Below are 21,067 nucleotides of genomic sequence, written 5' to 3'. Positions count from 1 at the left end.
TGCCTTTTGGTCTTTCCTGGGACAGACTCTGTTGGATTCCTCCCTTTCGACAGGCTACACCTCCCTATTTCTTTGTGTGCCTTGTGACTTTTGTTGCTGTTGTTCAACACTGGACATTTAAGTCTAGTAATGTGGTAACTCTGGAAATCAGACCCTCCCTCTTCCCCAGGGTTTGCTGGTTTGTTGTTGTTGTGCTTTTATCTTTACTGCTGTGAGCTCTTTGCCAAGGGTCACCTGAGGTGTAAACTTCAGTTTTTCTCAGCTCTTTTCTTGAGTCCTTCCCTGGGCACACACAGTCATTTTCTAACTTTCTCACACGTGCAACTGTTTCTGAATGTTCTGTCTTTAATGTCTGGCTCCTGAACAGGGAAAAGGGAAAAATGAAGCAGGGAAGAGGGCGCCAGCCTGCGACACCCCGGGCATCAGCTCATCGCGACGGGAGGTGCCACGACAAGGGCCGCCCCTGTCTGCACTGTCACCAGAGGCAGCAGTCAGCAACAAGCAGAGGCCAGTACCTGGAGGACAGGACCCTTCTTACGCCCCGTTCCTGCGAGCAGTGTGCAGGCTGCTCCAGGAAGGTATGCACGGCCCTGCCATGCCGCTGGGGGCGGGCAGAGACCTGCGGTGTATGTACTAACAGCTACTGAAAACTAACCACAACTTACTGTCCGAGTCTTCCCCTGGACACTCTAAGTGTTCACTAGAGTCCAGAGTTCCAAAACAGTTGTATTGTTTGTGTTATTTTAATCACACTAATTTCAGTGACTGACCCCAAGACAATTTTAGACATCAAGCCAATAAAACCACGTAGTCAGCAGCTTATAAAATACATGTTATTCCAATGCTCTTGCATGACACAGACAGCTCGTCATTAAGTTAAACACGAAAAACTACAAACAAATCAGCAAAGTCGCTGGAAAATCCCCCCAGACCACAAGTCCTCATCAGAAACGTGCACGAGGACCACACCCTGAAGAGCAACTGCAGCCAAACGCAGACGTTTCAAGGAGCAATAAAGGGCAAAGCGGCCTGGAAAAGAACGCTGACAGGCTTCTCGGCCCCACAGCGAGCGAGGCCGGCCCCAGGGCCCCATCGAGTATTTCAGCGAAGTAGCATCTCTGGGTAAAAAAGACCAGGGCGTGTCTTCAAGATACGGGGAGACTTCAAAGCAGCCCGGACAGCGTCGCCAGACACTTCAGAACACGCCCTCCAGGGGATCCAGAGACAAAGGGAGCACCCACTCCGCCCTGAGAGCCTCTCCCTGCACCTCAACTCAAACCCAGGTTTCTGACGACTGCGGATCAGCACGCTTCCTGAAAACTCCCAACTGCAGCCAAACTCACATACACATAAAGCCTGGAAATTCACTGCGTTTCAGAACAGAAAGGCTCAAACCCTCACCTCAAGAGACAACGGGATATGGCAGCCAAGACACCCAAGTCGGGGCTGGCCTGACAACACCTCCCTATAAATTCTGAGCTCTGCGTCCACAAGAGGCGCGAGACGCTTTCTTTACCTCCTCCTCCACAGCACTGCACAAGTGCAGGGCCTCGAGCTTGAAGTCTCCCACTGCCCCCTTCAGGGCTGGAGCCACTCAGTTTGCAGGACAGTGCCAAGGAGCACACCAGGCCCACAGCCCACACAAAGGGCAAAGGTCAAGACCTAACAGTTTCCGTTTCTTATTAGGAAAGAGCTCCACGCCAGCAGATGGGAAATGGGAGGGCAGCCAGGGAGTGCCATCAGAGGCCTGTCTCTGAGCTGGGTGGCGAGGACGGCCTCCACCGCTTCCTGGCAGGCAGACACGGCCTCCCACAGCGGGGTCAGGTGCGAGGCTCAGAGGCTGTGGGGCTTCGGACCGTGGACATGAGGTGCGACTTGTAGGTTTTGCTCAGGCCTGTCATCCAGAATTTGAGCAGCTTGACATTGTCCTCCTCGGACGCTCCCAGGATACTCAGGAGCTTCTGCGTGTCCTCTTTGGGTCGACTATCCACCTTGGTGAATTTGAAAAGGACCTTCACTTTGCTGCAGAAAACCAAAAACACACATTCAGACAGCACAGCATGAACACCAGCGTCCTGGCCCTGAGACCTGAACGGCTTCAAGACCAACGAAGCTCCCCACGCACGCACGCACGCAGAGCTGGAGCTCAGACGCACACAGGAGATGCACGCAGCAGCCCACACCTGCACACTCGGGGCCCCCACTCGCCCACCAGGCCAACCCTGGGCGACGCGGCTGGTGCAGCAAAACGGGAAACAAGCAAGAAAGATGTCCCTCCCGTGCGTGAAAGGAGCTGCTGCTCCTAAACTCTGTTACTTGAAATTAGAACAAAGCATGGCTAATTAAATTTCACAAAAATTACTAAGAAGGCAGGAGAAGTAATTTGCTTTATAATAAAAGGGGAACATCTTTTATCTGACCTTCCAATTTTCAAAGTTAATGAAGCATCAGAAATACCTGCTTCCCTGGAGGCAGGCGTCGCCCCACCGTGCAGAGGGCAGTCTGTGGCCGGGGGTGCGGGCCACCCGCGCCAGGGCACCCTGCTAACGTGGCAAGCGGTGGGCCGTGTTTAAACCCATGCTCATAACCCTGCTCTGTACCCTCTCTCCCAGGGGCCACAGAATATCGCTTTCTCTGGAAGTTTCTGACTTCCCACAGCAGAACACAGCGCTGCCACAGCCCAGCCCCCCTGGTCAGACAGCGCAGACCCAGGAGCCCAGCGGGGGGGGGGCTTACTTCATCCACTCCTCCTTCAGGCAGACCAGGCACTGGTCCACCACATCCACGGACAGGTTCTGGTTGGTCAAAGCAGCTTCCATTTTATTCAGGATGGTGGGGCCAACTGGGGACACAGATGGGGGCAGAGTGGGACAGGGCTCAGCGCCCTCCTCCCCATCTGGCCCCAGGGGGAGGCGGCCCGGCAGCACCCACCTCGGTCCGCAGCGACAGGACTCCCACTGGTCACCACGAACTCGTGCTTGCTGAGAGACTGGGCGTCCTCGCAGCCCACTGGCTGCGGGCCAGAGCGGGTTGCCGGCCGGGCCTCCACGACGACCGCAAACTCTGCGGGGCACAAAGTGCCGGCTCTGGGGGCCCCGCCGCCCTCCACACGCCTGACCCGCTCTGCTGCCCCCAACCGCTCCCGTCTCCCAGGGGCAACGCGCGGGCATTTAACACCTCCTGTGGTTTACTTGTGAAGAGTCAGGGTTACCGCCTGCCGGGGAGAAACTACGCGCACCGCATTACAGCGATGGCTATCACGCCGCGCACCTCGGCTCACTGAGCACTAGCAGCACCAGGAGAGGGATCCCGCTAGAGCCCCCGTCTCACAGCAGGGAAACAGACCCAGAGAAGCTGAGTGGCTTGCCCAAGGTCACACAGCCAGTGGCGGTAACCGTATCACCCTCATCTCTTGACGCCAGGGCTTATATTCTGCACGCCACCGGGAAAAAAGGCGCTGCCTTGCGGACTCGCGCCCTGGCCTGGGTGCTGAGGCTGCTGAGCGCCGATTGCGCTGGGACCGACGTACTCAGAGGAGTCCTGGACTCACCTCGGGAGGCGGGGATTTGCACCCAGGCTAACTCCCGAGCTCCCCAAACCGGAAATGAGGGATGCTGACTCAGCCCACTGCGCTGAACACCAAGGACGAATTTAAGGGACGCAGGAGGAGGAGGAGGAGTTGCAGAGGACAAGGAAGCACGACAGGAGAACAGTGAGAGAGGAAGGAAGACCCGGGGCCGGGGACTCAGGAGGCGCACAACCAGCCCAGCAAGCCTCCTGCCTCTGGACGGCGTAGGTGACTCACACCCACGACAGCACTGAAACCCTCTAACCTCCACTGGTGCTGGCCCCACCCCCAGGACTGTGATCCAGCCCCATGGAGACCCACGCCCAGCAGGCCTCCCTCACTAGGAAGTTGTCCAGTCCAACTTTCCCCCACTCTAAAGACAGAAAATAGAGACTCAATGCCACTGGGAAAGCTGGTCCAGCAGCCAGGGTCTTTGTGCCTCTGAGCCCAGCAGCCGTTGCCCTCAGATCCAGCCGTGCAGCTCCACTTCTGAGCCGAGATGCAGGGGCTCAGAGCAGCAGCAAAGGACGCACCTGAGGACAGCACGTGGGAGGGGATGTGCACGTGCGGGCTGAGCCCTAGGAAGTTGCAGCGGTAGGCCTCCTCGTACTGGCTGCTGTAGGGGATGACGCGGACACAGCCCACTGGCAGCATGGTCTGGGGGGAACAGAGCAGCTCAGAAGTGATCCTGTCCCCGCCTGTCCCCATCACCCACATCCCGCATGCACTCTGCAGCTCAGCCCAAAGCCCTCTCCTCCCAGAAGGCACCCCAGTCACTCAGGCCCACTGGGGCGTCCCCCACACAGCCCCATGTCTCCTCCTGCAGCCGGCCACACGGCTGCTGCTGCCTCTGCTCCGCAGCGTTAACTCTTCATTATTCTTTGCCTCCTCACGTGCTCGTGTCTCCCCCCGTCCTCCTAGAGGCCATAAGTTCACTGAGAGGTTGCTTCATCTTGTCTCCACACGGCCAGCACGCACACACTTTCAGAGCGAGACCTGGGCCTTGGCACCCACCATGCCCGCTGCTGAGGCAGCCTGCCTCAGGTGAGTCCCACCCACTCATCAAGACGCCCCGTGCACTGCCTGGTGACCCAGACCTGCTTCTACAGCAGCTGTGAGCCACTCCAACAGCTTCTGAGAAGGATGTGGGGGCTGGGGAAGGGCAGGTGGGACAGTTAGTTATCAATCTGTCAGGACAGCATGGACTCCTTACTGGAAGTGAAGACCACGAATGGCTACTGTCGTTAACAGTGGAAAAAACGCAGCTCTCAGATTCAGGCACGAACCTTTGCCCTGAGTCCCCGACACACTTAACATTCACACCTCAAGTCCAGATTTTTTAAAAACCCACTAGGCCAAATGCACAAGGAAAAAGATCCTCTCACCCGAAGAACTTCAAAAGCTGAATGGACGAGGTCTGCATCTCTGCTTTTCCAGATCACCTGGTTCCCCATGAGGACGTGCCAGGCCAACGTGCGAAACGAGGGCGCGCCCAGGACCTGAAAGAGACAGTTCTGCCCTGAACTTCCTCCCGCCCCACGGGAGTCACTTGTGCGTTCGTCCAGAAGCTCTCTGTGGAGTAAAGGAAGTTAGGTCAGGAAGAGGCGGGCGGAGCCTATGCATCCGCACCTGAAACCCTGACCCCAGAGCTCCTGCACACTCTGAGACCCTTTCCCCAGTCTTCCCTTCAAGAACTTGAAGCAGACAAAACACCAGTGTTCTGCGACATTTACCTTCTCTCTCTACACTCAACTTTCACAGAACCACCTGAAAGGGAGCCAGGCATCCTGACTCCTCCGCGCCCAGGAGGCGCACGACTCTGGCACGTGGTCTGGGGGCGCACCACCCCCAGGACCGCCGCCCGCCCGCAGGCAGCAAGCTGTATCCAGAGCCCCGAGCCCAGCAATGCCCTTCAGAGCTGTGGGTCCTCCCACCCAGGCGTCGCTGGAGAGGACTGCCTTCCCCGTCCTGCCTTTACCCTTTGCTGACTGCTGTGACGCTGGCGTTAGCTGGGGGTCCTCCCACCCAGGCGTCGCTGGAGAGGACTGCCTTCCCTGTCCTGCCTTTACCCTTTGCTGACTGCTGTGACGCTGCTTTATGGTTTACGAATACGGCCAGAGAGGAAGGGGAGGCTGTGACACAGCACCTCAGCAAACCCCAGCAGCCTGGAGTGCTCCCACCTTCCGCGGAGTTCAAGACCCCTTCCAACCTGAGTGCCCGCAGGCAGTCGACAGGCACTGCGGCCAGACCAGGACGATTCTGGGGGGCGAATGTTTCTCACCCAGAAGCCCCACAGAGCTTCTGCTGTTAAATCAACCTTTACTTCTGGTAACATTCATGCTCATCGTAAACACCGGAAAGTGCTATAACAAGAGATGTGCTGCCTTGGTAACCTAGCAGCCTGTTCCTCCCGACCGGTCGGCCCCGCTCTCTACGACCCACGGCACCGCACTTCCTGCTGGTGCTTGGTGACTGTCCACTGTCCCCATCACCCACATCCCACATGCACTCTGCAGCTCAGCCCAAAGCCCCAGACCATGCTGCCATTCAGGTCATTTCCATGCAAACTCACAACGCTGCTCAACTCCTTTAGAAGGTTCTAGAATGGCAAGGACCACAGGCCTTCTTTTAAAGAAACCATCTATAACCTCACTGATCCTGGGGCCAAGACACCCCGGACGCCCACCACCATCTCCAGCACCCGCCGAGAAGGCTCTTGGCCCCTCCTCCCCAACCAGACCCGCTGGGCCTTGAACAAGACAGGCCGAAAGGCCAGCGTCTGCTGGACAGGGACCAGCTGGAGGGAGAGCACCCAGCTCTGCTCCAGGGCGTCTGTTTCAGGCCCCACCCCGCCACGGCCTACCTGCCTCATATGCCGAAGGGACTTAAAGACAGATGGCTTTCGGGGCTGCCAGTTTCCACAGTCTGAGAGTGAGGAAGGGTCTGCTGGGCCTTCGGTCAGCTCCCGCCCTCCTGCGCCCTCCGGCAGGACAGGAGCTTTTTCCTCCTCTTCAGCCTCAGAGTTGTCCCAGCCTTCTGACTCCTCTTCTAAGTCTGCAAGACAGACGGCAAGGACAGTCATGACATGCACTGCCGGGACACCCTTATTCTCCAGATGCAAGTCTCTTCCCAAGACAACTCAGCCCAAGGCATCCGAGGTCAGGCCAGCCAGGAGGCCTGCGCCAGCGGCTGCGCTGCTTGTGGCTGCGGGAGCCCTGTGCGCCGCAAGCTGTGCCTGCCGGTGGGGAGACTCACACGGGGGCCGGAAGACACAGGCTCGGGGTCCCTGAGTGCACACGCCTCGGGCAGGCACAGCCGCAGGGCTCCGTGCACCCCTCGTCACCCTCCCCGTTTTACGGAACAACTTGTTGCTGCCATTTGTCTTCACGACGAGCCTCACAAAACACGGCGCCTCTGCTCCGTGTCACAGAACAGCAGCTGCAGCCGGGTCGGTCCGATGCCAGCGTGCGCCCTGAGCCCTCTGCTCACCTTCCCTGTGACCAAAACACACTCCGAGACGGGACAGGAGCCCAGGGTGCCTGCCCTTCGCTCCCCAAACACTGCGCTCTCTGTGCAAATGACCAACAGACTACCCGCCACCTTCACTACCACACACGGCTCTGGCAACAGAACCACGAGGGCACGAGGGGTCTGAAGGCTGCTCTTTCTAACGTGTCTGCCCTTGCTGCCCTCCCCTCCCCCCAGGACAGCAATGCAGTCACCAGACTGCAGGGATGAGCTCGAAACAGCGCCAGCTGTCAAAGCCAGCCGCTTGCAAAATGAAGCATGTCATGCGTTGCTAGTAACGAAGCACACACACAGTGTCACAGGTCTCATCCACCCGCCCCCACGTTTAAGGCCGCGGGCCCACAACAACGAAAACCAGATCATCTCTGGAAGGCAGGCAGACCCCCAGGAAGCTGCTTAGCACACACAGGACCAGAGCCCCAGACCCGGAGGGCTGGTCAGGTGCCAGTGAGGTCTGGGGACCACTGTCCCTGGGGAAAACCTTGGGTCCTTACTGTTAGAGAGCAAAGGAGGAGAGACTGTCTAGAAAGGCCACACACATGGCTGTTGTGAACCAGGGACACGAAAACATCGATCGACCAGTCCTCTCCAGAGTGACAGCCCTAGGAGTGACCCTCCCAGCCTGCCTGCGGACAGACTCTCGCTTGACTGTCAAGGGGAACAAAACAGGAAACCACAATAAAGACACAAAGAGTAAAGGGCCAACTTCTGTGGGCTCGCCCCTGGGGTCCCCTTCCTCAGCTCCTTCTGCTGGGATTGGGGAGGGCGGGGTGCGTGAGGCGGCCCCTGCAGCCGCCACAGGCAAAGGCTCCCACACAGGCACCTCCCAGCTCACCCGCAAGCTGTTCCATCTGGACCAAGGTGTCCTCAGTGGGCGCGCCTTCCAGGAGCTTCTCGGTCAGCCGGCTGCCGCATGCTTTCAGAAGCCTGAGGAACAGAGCCACCTGTGAAGTGCCCTTGCTAGAAGAAACGCTGGACCTGAAGCCAGCCAAGCCTCTTCCTCTAACTACCAACTAATCCAAAACGGGTACAAAAGAATGAGCCAAGCAACACCACGGGGCTCTGGCCAGCTGAACCCCAAAGGGGAGGCCCAGGCCCTCCCGCAAAGGCAGGTGTCCCGCGGAGCAAGGAGGAGCTGGCGTAGTCCAAGGGACTCGGCACATCTGCCCACTGCCAGGGGTGGTTCTGATGACCCCAACTCAAAAGGCAACTCCCAGGCAAAGGGGGGAGAGCAAACGTGGATTGGGGTGGATGGTGCTAAGAAATTAGTCCACTTTGTTGGATGCGATCATGGTTTTATGGTTGAAATAATACAACTAAGATTTGCTTTAAGAGAGAAGGCAGAGCTCAGTGGTAGAGTGTTTGCTTACCATGCATGAGGTCCTGGGTTCAATCCCCAGTGACTCCATTAAAAAATAATAATTAAAAAGATAAACAAATAAACCTAATTAACACCACCCCAAAAAATTTTGCTTTAAAAAGTATTCCAGAAAAAAAGTGAAGGAATGAATGCAAACACAATAAAACCGGTAACTGCTAAAGCAGGACAAAGGTGGGTAGTTCACTGTACAATTCATTATACTTTGGCTCCGTCTGCAAATCTCCCTAGTTAAAGTGGTTTTTAAAAGATAGGAGGAACTCTGTGGGGGAGACAGACGCTGCCTCTCCAGACTGCAGGCTCTTAGGAACTGCGCTCAAGAGTCTACAAGGGAGGGGCGTCAACCTCACCGGGGCCTGCACAGGAATGAGAATCTGGGGGAAACTCTGGAAGGAGCATGTCCTGCAAGGGAAGGAAAATGGACAGTCTGTAGCCAGAGGACAGACCGTGGTGGTTTTCAAACATGCCCACACTCCCCTCTTCAAAAGATGGACACTAATCCTCTCCTCCTGCCTAGGCCGGGCCCAGTGACATGGCGCCCTTCTAACACATGTGGCCTCTCAGGTCATGAGAGCTGACAGACCCCGCCTCATTCTCCTGAGTGACCACCCAGCAACCAGCAGAGGCCTCCTGCCCACAGCCAACACCAACCTGCCAGCCCTGAGAGGGAGCCAAACCTTCAGACAGCAGCTCTGCCTGATCCAAAACCCCTGAGAACCGGAGCCAGACTAGCCCAGCTAAGCCGCTCTCCAGCTCCCGCCCCGCTCCCCCGCCACCCAGAGCTGTGTGGACAGTTGCCGCGCTTTACGGAAACAGGAGAGACCACCGGTCCTGGTGCACAAACTTCAATTTAAAAGCATCACTGGAAGTGAGTTCCACCTGAACGCGTTTCCCATGTACTTATGGGACGAGGAGGGCTGAGTCCAGTTCAGTGGTCACTAACAAGTCACAGCACAGAGGCACCAAGGGACCTGGCCAGCGACGGTCCCCCCAAACCCGGAACAGTCCTACCAACACCCTGTGACTGCTCTGACCCCAGTGGCTACGTGAAGACCGCGAGCCCGGTTACCAAGCGAAGGAGGTGTGAAGGCACGCCCACAAACTGTCGTCGTTGGTCAAGGACGTCAGCGAGCGGGCAGCGTTCCCGTTCCTCTGGTGCAGGAACGGCGTGAAGGCTGTGTTCATCCTCTGTGCGCGCTGCGGGCATCCAAACTGCTCCGCTTCAAACACCTGACTAGCAAAGGGGAAACGTGAGCCCTTCACAACAATGCCAGCCCGCAGCCCAGACCCAGCTGGCGTCCTGCTCCTGAAGACTGTCCCATCCTGCTTCTGGGCCAGGAGTAAAGAAGGACCAGCAGTGTCATTCCAGACGGAACAGCTCTGTCTCCCAGTGGATCAGCAGCCGCGGGAGAAGGGGAGTCAGTGAAGAGCGACTGCTGGGCCCACAGTGACTCGCCCGGCACCTGGAGGGGCTCAGGCAGCCAGGAGTGCTGTTCCCCAGCATTTCCAGTCCCCTCCAGGCTCTGCGCAGACCCTGCGTGGGTGGACGGGGGACCACCTCTGGCCAGGAGAGGAGAGAAGAGCCAGGCCTCTGGTCCCCTCCCCGCCCCACAGCCGGCAAAGGAGCTACAGCGCAACGCGGCTGCCGCTCCGCCCGCCAGCATGACTCCAGCGAGCAGACCCCCGCCTGCCTGCAATGGACGCAAGAAACAAATTTCGTGGTTTCAAGCGGCTGAGGCTTGAAGGCTGTTTGTCGCCAGAGCACCAGCCGGCCGTCCTGAGACGTCCTTAGGTGTGGGTCTGCACCGCGATTAGCGGTCAGGCTTCCGACATGACGGTCAGAAACAAAGACAGCGCGGACGAAACCGGGCGTCTGACTGCGGGAAAGCCGGACAGCAGGCTCGAGAGGGACCAGTGGAGCCCGCAGGCCTGACCGACTTGCAGGCTCACCGCCGTGACACCCACGGCAGCCAAAGACCGCAGCACAGGCCCAGCCGAAGAGGCGCGCCGGCCTCCGGCCCCAGGCCCCGCCCCCTCTAGCCCCGCCCACCCCACCCCCACCCTGCTCTCGCCCCGCCCCTCTAGCCCCGCCCACCCCACCCCAACCCTGCTCTCGCCCCGCCCCTGCACCTTGAGAGCCTTGTCCTGGAGCTCATCGATGATGCCTCGGATCTTCCCAAGCAGGAAGGGCCAGGAGTTGATGAGGTAAATGCGGTCCATCATGATGGCGATGATGCTGTACCAGCGCTGGAAGCCCCTGGCCAGGCTGTCTTTGATGAAGAAGGTGTGGCTGAACACAAAGCCATGCTGCTCGTCCCCGAAGAAGATGGGGCCCTCGCGGCCGGGGCAGACCTGGGGCCAGACAAGAGCGCTCCAGGCACAGGCCTCCGCCGCGGTCACATCGTCACACCAGACCTTTCTCTACGCTCATCAACCAGCGCCGGCTACCGGCAGAGCGGGATGAGCGAGGAAGTTTGCCGTCACCTGGCTCCTGGGGTCAAATTTCCTCAAGAAAACATTGGTTTCCATGTAACGCAAAGGCCAGTACAGCAGGCTCACTCACTTTTCCTGCCTTGAGCTGTGAAGAACCCCTGTGCAACACGACACCTACCCCGGCTCCCTCACCTGCAGCACGCCGGACCACCAGCAGGCCAAGGCAGCCACTGTGCACCCCCGTCCTCAGAGTGGCATACTCTGTATGCAGGAGAAGCCAGGCCTCCCCCACGACATGCCACACAGCTCCATCAGACATGGCCGCCTGCCGCCAGCAGAGGGGTGGCAGGAAGAAAGAGTGGGCCAGCCAGGTGGGCCAGGGGCAGCGAGGGCCGGCACAGGGGAGCCTGGCGTCTGCTCCGTGGTATAGGGACAGGAAGCGTCAGTGACTAGACTCTCAACTCTCTGTGACATGAGAACACAGAAGCTAAGACTCGGCCACAACCGCCCCACCGTGCATGTAGGACACACAGACCCACTCCTTGGCGGCCCACTGGGGCAGGGATGCCCACTGAGGCAGGAAGGAGGTGTGTCTGCTATAGTCGGCACGCCGGAGCACGTGTCCACAAAGAGTGACTGACGCAAGTCTGGCGCTGAAAACGGCAGGCCAATGACCACTGGGAAAACTGGGATCCAACAGGACCCATCCCCGACCCGAGGCTGCCCCACGCCCTGCTTGTGGGTGTGCCGTCTTCCTCATGCCTGCATGTCTGCCTCCTTCCATGACCAACACCTACCCTGCTCAGGCCTCTCAGCATGTGTGCCACGTTCCTGCAGAGACCCGGTCAGACGCTCACCTCGCAGCTCAGGCTCCGCACGCAGGCCTGGCGGACAACGCTGAAGAGCTGGGGATGGTTGGGGTGCTGGTGGCTGACGTATTTAATCGAGGTCTCCTGATCATGGCTGATGTACCCAGGGTGCCCTGCGGCAAGTGACCGGCAGCCCTGACCACGAAAAATAAAAGAGGAACAGTCAGCCAGGAAGCAAGCAACACGTTTTCCTACTCTCATGTGACTCTGAAGCAGAAAACTCAATCTTCGTATAAAAATAACCGGCTTCTAGAGTTACATTTCGCTGAGGATGTCAGTGTTTCCTGAATAGGAAAACCAGGAGCAGGCCTCACAAAGGTGGTCAGATCTAACCCACTGAGCATTTAAGTAGCAGGGCTTTCAAAGAGCTCTGCATTATCTCATTTAATCCAGAGCACAACTCCGTGAGGGAATCACAGGGAACACCCCCACATCACAGAAGGCGAAGCTGAGCGGTGGCTCACACAGCACGCCGTGCCAGCCTCTGCCCTGACCCTAGCACAACCACCTGGCAGGGGCCTCGGGAGGCTCCAGACACTGGCGTTGTTGTGCAGCCTGAGAACACAAGCCCAGACCCTCTGCTGCAGGGAACGGACTGGACAGTGGCCTGGCTGCTGTGCCCTGAAGCCACCTCCATGCTGGGGCAGGGGCTGTGCCTGCTGGAGGCTGCCCTGGACCTGGGCTGCGCGCAAGAGGGCCCAGAAGCAAGCCTGTCCCTGTGCGATGCAGGGCCCCTCCCCTCCAAGCCCACTGCAGCTCAAGGACACTCTCCCGGACTCTAGTTGCCCAGACCTCCTATCTACCTTCTTCTCCATCTCAGGAAGGAAAGCTCCCCCACCTTTGGCCCCCTCCCTCTCCATCCCTCACAGGTGTCTCCAGCAATAAGTAGATCAACCTCAGGCTTGCCGGCTGCTCTCAGCGGAGCCAAACTAACGTGGCTGGATTTCTGCTCACACCATGGTGGCAGGAGTGACACTAGCCCTGACTTCGGGTCCCGACCCAGGTCCTTCAGGTGAAGCAGTGGCCTGGTGAGGGAACTTAACCCTCGTTCCCCAGGGCTTAGGAAGCTGCACAAGGAAGAATGCCCAGACAGGCCACCCATGCAGCGAAAACTCCCGAGAACGCTGGGCCGAGGGCAAGGTATGAACACGAACATGAGGGGAGGACGGGGAGGCAAACTCCATGGTGCTGCCAACTGCCTGGGGCACAGAGCGGGCTGGGAGAGCTGACGCCAGGAGGAAGGGGAAGAACCAAAGGGGATGAAGGCAGCAGCGCCTTCCACCGGCCCCCAGGGAACAGTCAGCTGCAGTGCCGGCTGTGAGGTCACGTCCACTGTGCCCTGGGCCCATGCTCCCCCGCCACCCCTGGGGGTCAAGCACACAGCACCGGCATGGGACCCCGCAGAGACACCTGCCTCGCACATGTCTGACTTTTTGGGTCCTGGGCTGCTGGACTCGGCGCTGGCCCCCTCGGCGGGGCTGTGGGCGCGGATCCGACTGCTCATCTGGATGCCGCCCTCCTCCTCCTCGGCCTGCTCGGCCCGGCCAGGGCTGTCCCCGTTCCCAGCGCCCTGCGGGAGTGGTGCATGCAGGACCTCCGTGCAGAAGAGCGTGCGGGGCCCATGGAGCTCGCAGAAGTGGCAGAGCGCAACAATGGCATTCATGGTGCCAGGGAGACAGCGCAAGGCCTGCGTGGGAGGGACACACCGTTAGCCCACCAGCCCACCAACACCAGCACCCCCGTCCTGCCCCAGGCCATGTGGCGTCCTCCACCGGGTTCCTGCCCGGCAGAGGCAGCTGGCTCTGAACACCACCTGCGCTAGCACTGTAGCAGGTGCAGGGGAAACAAGACAGACAGACAGCATCCCCGCCCATGGGGAGTGATGACCAACGTCACGCGGGTCCCACAGAAAACCCCCCGGGGAGAACGGGTAGGGCTGCGAGGTGGGCAGGGGGATGCGCGCACAGGGACTGCGCAGCACACCCATGGGGCGCTCACTCCAACACGGCAGGGAGCACCTGCCGCGTTCCAGGTGCCGTTGTGGGTGCCGTGGTGCTGCCTCATGGAGCTGACCTTCTGGAGGGGAGACCTGCGATGAAGTGCTTGCTCTCACGTGGTGACAGGTTTAGGACGAGAACAGCAGGCCCAGGGCAAAGAATGACAGGGCAGGTGGGATGTGGGTACAGAGGGTCTCCCAAGTGAGAGCTGAGGAAGGGGGGAGCCCCAGGGGCTGCACGTCTGCAGAGCTGGGGGCGAGCGCGGAAGACGAGGAGGAGACAGATTTTAGGGACCTTTCCAGGCCGTGGCAAGATCTTGAATTTTTTTCAGAGATTAAAGAGCCTTTCGTGGGTTCTGATAATAAACCTGAATCTTATTTTAAAAAGAACATTCTGGCTGCTGTGCAGAAAAGACTTTGGGAGCCAGGGTGGAAGCGGGGAGGCCCGCGGAAGGGGATGCAGACAGCCCGGAGCGCGACCACACCCCAAGTCGGAGCTACAGACTCTGCTCCAGCCGCGCTGTGAGCGTGGAGAAGGCAGAGGCCATCTAGACCAGCGAGAAAGGGACTGGAGGACAGGAGGCAGCTGAGGCAGCTGCTGGGAGGCCTCCGGGTGGAGGGGGACAACAGGCGGGAGCCGGGGTGGGGCCCCAGAGCTCAGCTGTGGAAGGGAGAAGGAGCTGGCCAAGGCCACAGAGAAGGACAGGCAATGAGGCGAAGCCCACTGTAACTCCAGAGGCCAAGCGCCCCCTGGTGGGGGGACTGTCCCCTCGGCTCCAGCAGGTGGAGGAGGCCTAGAAACAAGAACACAGGGGAAAAGGCCCAGAGGGGGGACAGCGACAGCCCACTTACCAAACACGTGTGACAAGCAGGGCCAGGGAGTCAAGCCAAAGTAGGGACAAGTATTCTCCAGACCCAAGACATCAGCAACTCCTATGTAGACTGGCTACACTGAAGGGCCCCGCCCCTCAGTCTCACCAGCCCATGGGGCTCATGGCCACCGCCGGGAAAGGACAGCACAGGCACGGAGTATTCCCAGCGCCACAGACCCTTCTCCTGGGCGGCCTTGCCCAAGACAGTGAGGGGCGACCCAAGTGTCCAATGCCTGACTGAGTAGAAGACGCTGGCCAGGATCCAAAGCCTCTTTTCTCTTTTAGCGACCCCAGCCCACATCACAGAGACAGAAAGTCAGACGCCCTCTGTGCTCGCCCCCTGGCAGTTAGGTACAAGCTTGACCACGGCTGGGCCAGTCAGAGCGCCTGCCTGGGATGCTGAGACTGGAGGACGGAGGAAAAGCAGCAGATGGCAAGAACACACACGGGGGTGGGAGTCCCAGGACAGCATCCTCAACTGCCCGGTGCTAAGGCATCCCTCAGTGGGTCCTCCCAGTGGCCTCCCTGCCGGTGGCCACGCTCAGAGCTGCTCCTCTAGCCCACCCGCCATTCCGCGGTCACCCTCTCAGCTGACGTGAGCAGCTGACATTCAGTTGGAAGGTCTTGAGTTCCATGGAGGTTGGGGACTGCAGCGTCAAAGGGGCAGGGCTGGGGATCAAGGACCGGAACACTCCCCAGACCTCCACCTGCTCAGTGCTCAGCATCCAGCCTCTCTCTGCACAGCCCCGTCAGCTCCCCCGGACAGCTGCTCCCTCCACCCAGCACTCCCTCCTCCTCTGCTTTCCTGTGCTGGGAGGGACATTCCCTAAGCAGGGAGGTTCTGTCTTGTCTATAACAGTTCCTGACACAAGGCAGGCACCCAATACATGCCAGATAAATAAGTGAATTCATGAACTGCACAGAGAGAGATGACAGCTGTTGCCACAGAAAGTGGAAAGCTCACTGAGGGTACCTACAGGCGGGAGGCTCATGGGCACAGCACGGGAAAGGCCGAGTCTGAGACCAAATAAACCACATTTAAATGGCTCACTACGGTGAGGTCAAAAAAACGATCGTCTAAAAATCCACTGGAAGAAGGGGAGAGGCGACCACTGATGGAATAAGAACCTTAGAAGAAGACGTATTGAGACCCAAAATAAAAGCAGAGGCATTAAGCCTCGAAAAGGAGATCACAGTTTCCTTTGGGAAGCGCTCAAGGGAAGAGAAGTAAGGTTTCTTGCAGCAAGACATCCAAGCAGAAGCAGCACTTGGCCAAGGGTCACCCCAGGTGGACGGCATCAACACAAACCTGTACACTCGGCAGTCACTCGGCCACCACCCGGCCTCGGCCACTTCCAGTCAGGCGGCAACAGCAGCAGTACTTCAGCTCCAAGACCAGACGTCTTCTAGGGAAGGAAAACAAATCAGAGCTAAAGCCAAGAGCAATGGGAGTGAACAAAAAAACTCCAGCAGCTTGCGGTCAGCCTCAAATCAGACCATCACAGAAGAGGATCTGAGGACTCCCTGGCTGGGAATGGCTGGCAGGCCACCTGCCTTGTGAGCCGCAGCAGACGGCAAGCTGATGCTGCAGTTAAAGTCCCAGCTGAGCGCTCACACCTCTACAGCTGTTTCATAAAGGACCTATAAGAGGTCCTTTATCATGACAGTTATAATACAAGTATTTATGTTTAAACGTCTTTGAAAAACATAAGACATTTGAAAATAAAGTCCTCATGGTCCCGGCTCTCAGCTATCCGAGGACTGATCAGACAGCACCCACACCAGGCGGATTCAGCCCTTCAGACACAGGCCCACAAGCTTCCAGCCCTCGACCGGAAGGAGAGCAGAGGTGATACTGCCAAGTCACTTTCCAGCATCCAGGATCAAAACGGGCTACTCTCACACATTTTTCTAAGTGAAAAGCACTCCTGTGTGACAAGACTTCTGAGTATTACTTGGATCGTGAGGGCCACAGCCCCAGGCAGCCAGTGGAACGCAGCGAGGCTCCCTAGATAAACCTGGTCCTAAGTCACGCAAACCTAAGGGCCTGTCTCCAGCCCTTAGCAGCCAGGTGACCGCAAACATGCTACTTAACCTCTCTCAGCACCACCCCGAAGCTGAGAAACACAGGCCGAAATCCACCTCTGGGAGTTAACCACCGCACGTGGAACCAGAATTTCGGGCAGCGCGAGGTCCGCTCTCCAATTCTAGTCCCTACCAGGTGCCTAACCGGTCTTCCCTCCCAACAAGCTTTCCAGAATCCAAGGAAGAAGCAGAGATCTTCCCCTGCCTGACAGTCTCTTCGACATTATACTCCACGCAAGAGTTCGAATACCTTGAAGCGGTAGGGCCCCTGCCCGCGCCCCTCCCAGCGCGGCCGAGCCCCGGGACCAGGCCAGCGACGTGGGGACTGTCCTCCCTGCCCCCCTCCCTGCGGCGCACCCTGGCCCTGGGTCCGTCTCACCCCGACCGGCTGTGGTCTGCTCGAGGACCACGGGCGGCGGAAGGTGCTACCGAGTACGAACACTCTGCAGGCAGACGCGGCACACAACGGCTCCTGGCCGCGGCGAGCACGAGGACGCGCCGCGGCGTCGCGCACCGGAGCCTCCCGGAGGCATCCGCTGGGCCGCCGGCAAGTGCGGGGTCCCGAGCTCCGCAGGGCTCTCCCCCAGCTCAGACCCCGCCCGCGCGGCCTCGCGTGACACCCCGTGGCCCTGGGCGGGCAGACGCGGGGCTAGGCCCCGCAGCACGTTCTCTTGGGGCCACGGGCCCTCCTGCGCCCCGACGGCCACGGCGGCTGGTGCCGGGGGTCCCCGGGCTGGGGACCTGCTCCCTTCCGGCACCCTCCCCCCTGCCCTCCGCGGCGACCCACCTCCCGGGCCGAACCTCCCTTCTGGGACCGGGCCGCGCCCGACCGCACCGCCCGCCCTCTCCGGCGGGCTCAACCCGCACCGCCCCGGGGCGGCGGCCCCACTAACCCGACAGGCCTGGGCGCCCCCAGGGCCCGAGCCCTCGCCGCCCTCCGGGCCCCGCGGGGAGGCTCCCCTCACCGTCTCCTCTGTCTCCCCGCACGGGGGGGCGGCGCCCGCCCCGGGGCGCGTGACTCGGCCGGGTCGTACCACGCGCGCAGGCCGCGGAGGAGGCGCGGGCCGCCGGGCGCCCCGCCACCCCCGCACCGAGGCGCGCGGAGCCCCGCCAGGCCCGCAGCCGGGAAGGCCGCGCGAGCCCGGCGACTCCGAGGTCCGGCGGGACCCTGCAGCGGCCGCCGAGCCACCGTCTCCGCGGCCGGAACCCGCGCCCCCTCCCAGGGGTGGTTCGGATGGTTCCGCCCGCGCGGGCGGGGGATGCGGAGGAAACCATTCCAAGGGGGTGGCTTAATTTAAAATTTTTAAAAAGAGGTTTGACGGTAAAATAGCCATATTAGGACTCAGTCCACAGCGAAGAAAAAAAGAAAGAGGACGTCGCAACGACTCCTTTTGGTTTCACCGTTAGTTTTTTTTAACTTTCTGATAGAACCAGCCGTCGATGGAGCGCGCGGGCAGGGGGCGGGGCGGGAGGCGGCCGTCTGGTGACTTCAGAACAGCGCGACGCCAGAGGGCGGCCGGGCAGGAGCGCGCATGCGCCACTCACTCCCTGCCTCCCCATTGGAGCAGCGTGTCCGGTTTTCTAAAAATATAAACAAACTTCAATGCTGGAACCGGAGGCCTGGGAGCCTGACCTGGGGCTTAGAACTCTCGCTTCTGCGGGAGGGCCTCTATCCGGCAAAGCTCTCGTTCGGATTTGATGGAGAAATCAAAAGCTTCACAGATAAACAAAAGCTAAAAGATTTCAGCACCACCAAACCAGCCTTATAACAAATGTTAAAGGACCTTCTCTAGTCATCAAACCGTAAGAAAAGAGAACAAAAAGTTTTAAAAAACCTACGAAAGATCGCTTTGGCTGCTCGGGGTCTTTTGTGGTTCCTTATAAATTTTGGACTTGTTTGTTCTAGTTCTGTGAGGAGTGTCGTGAGTATTTTGACGGGGGCTGCGATGGCGCTGTGGGCTGCTTTGGGCAGTGTGGCCATTTTGATAGTGTTGATTCTTCCAATCCGAGAGCACAAGCTGTCGTTCCATTTCTTTGTATCATCTTCAATTTCCTTCATCAATGTTTTGCAGTTTTCAGAGTATAGGTAACCTCTTTGGTCAAGTTTATTTCTAGGTATTTTGTTGTTTTTGATGCAATGGAAATATTTATGCCCGTTATAAAATTCTGGGTTTGAAGTGGAAAAAAAGTGAATGAAGGGCTGCAAATGGCAAAATACCCTTCTTTCTTATGGGTGAGTTGTGTTCTATTACATACCTTCTTTATCCATTCATCTATTGGTGTGCACTTAGGAAGCTTTCATATCTTGGCAGTTATAAATAATGTTGCTGTTAATAGCGGGGATGTACGTATCTTTTTTAATTAATTCTTGTTTTGTGGTTGGCTTTATTCGCTTGATAACTATGTAAGTTTAAAAAACTAAAGCTCTAAACGTTCTTAGAAACAATGAACAGTACATATATGTAAATTTTAAAATATATGTGCAGCAAAAAAAAAAAAGATCAAGCCATGAAAGACATGGAAGACACTTAAAAGACATATTACTAAATGAAAGAAGCCGGTGTGAAAAGGCTACAAACTGTACGATTCCAACCAAATAACATTCTAGAAAAGGCACAGCTACAGAAACAATAAAAAGATCATGGCTTCCAGGGGTTTGGGGAGAGGGAGGGAGGAATGAATAGATGGAGCACAAGGGATTTTTAGGGCAATGAAATTATTCTGTATGGTACTATAGTGGATACGTGTCATTATGCATTTGTCAAAGCCCACAGAATGTACAACATCAAGAGTGAACCCTAATGTAAACTATAGGCTTTGGCTGATAATAATGTGCCCATGTTGGTTCATCGATTGTACCAAATATGCCACACTGATGGGGGATGTTGAGGGTAGGGGAGTATGTATGTGTGGGTGGGGAGGGCTATGTGTGAACTCTGTATTTTCTGCTCAGTTCTGTTGTGAACCTGAAACTGCTCTAAAAGAATAAAGTCTATTTAAAAAAATGTCATCCACAAGAAAAAAAAATTCAACTGACAGCTTTTGTGTGTGTGTTTAATCTAATACTAGCTGCCTATTAGCTGGCGATTTAATATAACACTAGCTACTTGTTAAATCCCAAGTGGTTACTTTTTAGTCTAATGATATACTTCTACAGACTATTATGATTCCAGTCTTATTAAATGCCTTTTACAATTAGTGAAAGGTCTCTGGCTTCAGCTTTTGATTTTAGGAAAGGCTACAGATAGGATTTTGTCTTTTGTTCACCACCATTAAGTAATTTAAGTGCCTAAAGAGTAGCCAGCCATCACATTTTCCTATTCACAAGAATCTCACCCAGTCGTTTATTTTCTCTGGGCCCCTTGCAACTGCTCAGACATACCTGCAAATAATGGTTTTCTTCTATAAATTGGCTATTGTTTCACATTGCAACCCAGAAACATAAAACGTCCAAGTCCAAAACTGCATCTTTGAAAAGCAAGTAACAGGAGAGAATTAGAATACAACTTGACCACTGGCATGGAGGAGAGAACTTGAACAAGGAAGGTCCAGCAGTTCAGCGTGCTTAGAAAGCCAAGACTTAGCTTTCCCCCCTGCCAAACTATTTGCTGGAGAAGTAAAAGTATCTTTCCCTGGTTAGATTACACAGGCATTATTCTGTTACTAAGGCGAGTTGGTATCTTTTACAGTAACATTCTACTCTCCAGCTTCGTTTGGGATTTCAATTTACTAAACGAAATAAAGGAGGTGCCTTCCATGCAGGGCAGAAAAATTCCATTCCTTTCTTGCCCACTATTCTTTGGCTCAGAAAACATCGACAGCCACTTCAAAAACATGCAACCAGATGTTTCTTTACAGAATACCTTACGCCAGTATATCTTGATAAAGGAATTTAATTTTCACATATTGAGATAGAGGGAAGTCATTCTGGCTTATACATGAGTTCACTTGAATTTTATGCTAAAATAGCCTGTTTGTGGCCTATCAAACATACACAGTCCATCTGCTTTAATTAGTAAAGAAAAGGGCACACTGGCCAGAAGTAGAGTGTCCATGTCAAAAATAAAGATTCAGTGCCCTCTTCCTGGGACGCCAGTGCTGGTCCTCCTTCGACGACAAGACTCCAGTCCCAGGTGCCCAGGCCACGCTGAGTCCTATGTATGTGCAGATCTGGTTTTTTGTTTTGTTTTGTTTTGAAACCTTGAAGAAATGTACCCCTGACTTGTTCAGTGTTCTTTGTTCTGACAAGATATAAAACTGTGCTCGAAATCACATCTCCGGAGCAGTTTCTCAAAGTCATCTGGGAAGCAGGCTTCAGGGCTGGTCCTCAGACTGGCT

At 57.0% G+C, this 21,067-nt stretch overlaps 1 protein-coding gene across 2 annotated transcripts; it reads right to left on the bottom strand.

Annotated features, from left to right (window-relative positions):
• Positions 1-811: 811 nt before the first annotated feature.
• Positions 812-17,916, bottom strand: FLCN (folliculin). 2 transcript variants are annotated; one of them, XM_032499043.1, is made up of 13 exons: positions 17,623-17,916; positions 15,954-16,050; positions 13,191-13,463; positions 11,765-11,911; positions 10,605-10,826; positions 9,544-9,704; positions 7,932-8,023; positions 6,432-6,622; positions 4,954-5,067; positions 4,102-4,225; positions 2,932-3,063; positions 2,737-2,842; positions 812-2,022 (listed from the first exon to the last, which is right to left on the bottom strand). In XM_032499043.1, the coding sequence occupies exons 3-13, from the start codon at positions 13,437-13,439 to the stop codon at positions 1,821-1,823; spliced, it is 1,740 nt and encodes a 579-aa protein (XP_032354934.1). In that variant the 5' UTR covers positions 13,440-13,463; positions 15,954-16,050; positions 17,623-17,916; the 3' UTR covers positions 812-1,820. The 2 variants fall into 2 exon arrangements, with proteins under 2 accessions (XP_032354934.1, XP_032354935.1); XM_032499044.1 differs by having other exon boundaries at positions 17,695-17,916.
• Between the last annotated feature and the right edge of the window lie 3,151 nt (positions 17,917-21,067).

Source organism: Camelus ferus, chromosome 16 (genome assembly GCF_009834535.1).
Source record: "Camelus ferus isolate YT-003-E chromosome 16, BCGSAC_Cfer_1.0, whole genome shotgun sequence".
In the NCBI taxonomy this organism is placed as follows: domain Eukaryota; kingdom Metazoa; phylum Chordata; class Mammalia; order Artiodactyla; family Camelidae; genus Camelus; species Camelus ferus.
This window is presented reverse-complemented; position numbering and strand designations above follow the sequence as displayed.

What these genes read in the sequence shown, in the direction of transcription:
- FLCN (XM_032499043.1), bottom strand. Translation starts at nt 13,439, where the DNA reads ATGAATGCCATTGTTGCGCTCTGCCACTTCTGCGAGCTCCATGGGCCC. An exon ending in TCCAGGACAAGGCTCTCAAG is followed by an intron (nt 9,705 to 10,604) that starts GTGCAGGGGCGG and finishes TTTGCTAGTCAG; the next exon opens with GTGTTTGAAGCGGAGCAGTT. An exon ending in CCCTTCGGCATATGAGGCAG is followed by an intron (nt 5,068 to 6,431) that starts GTAGGCCGTGGC and finishes TGTCTCTTTCAG; the next exon opens with GTCCTGGGCGCGCCCTCGTT.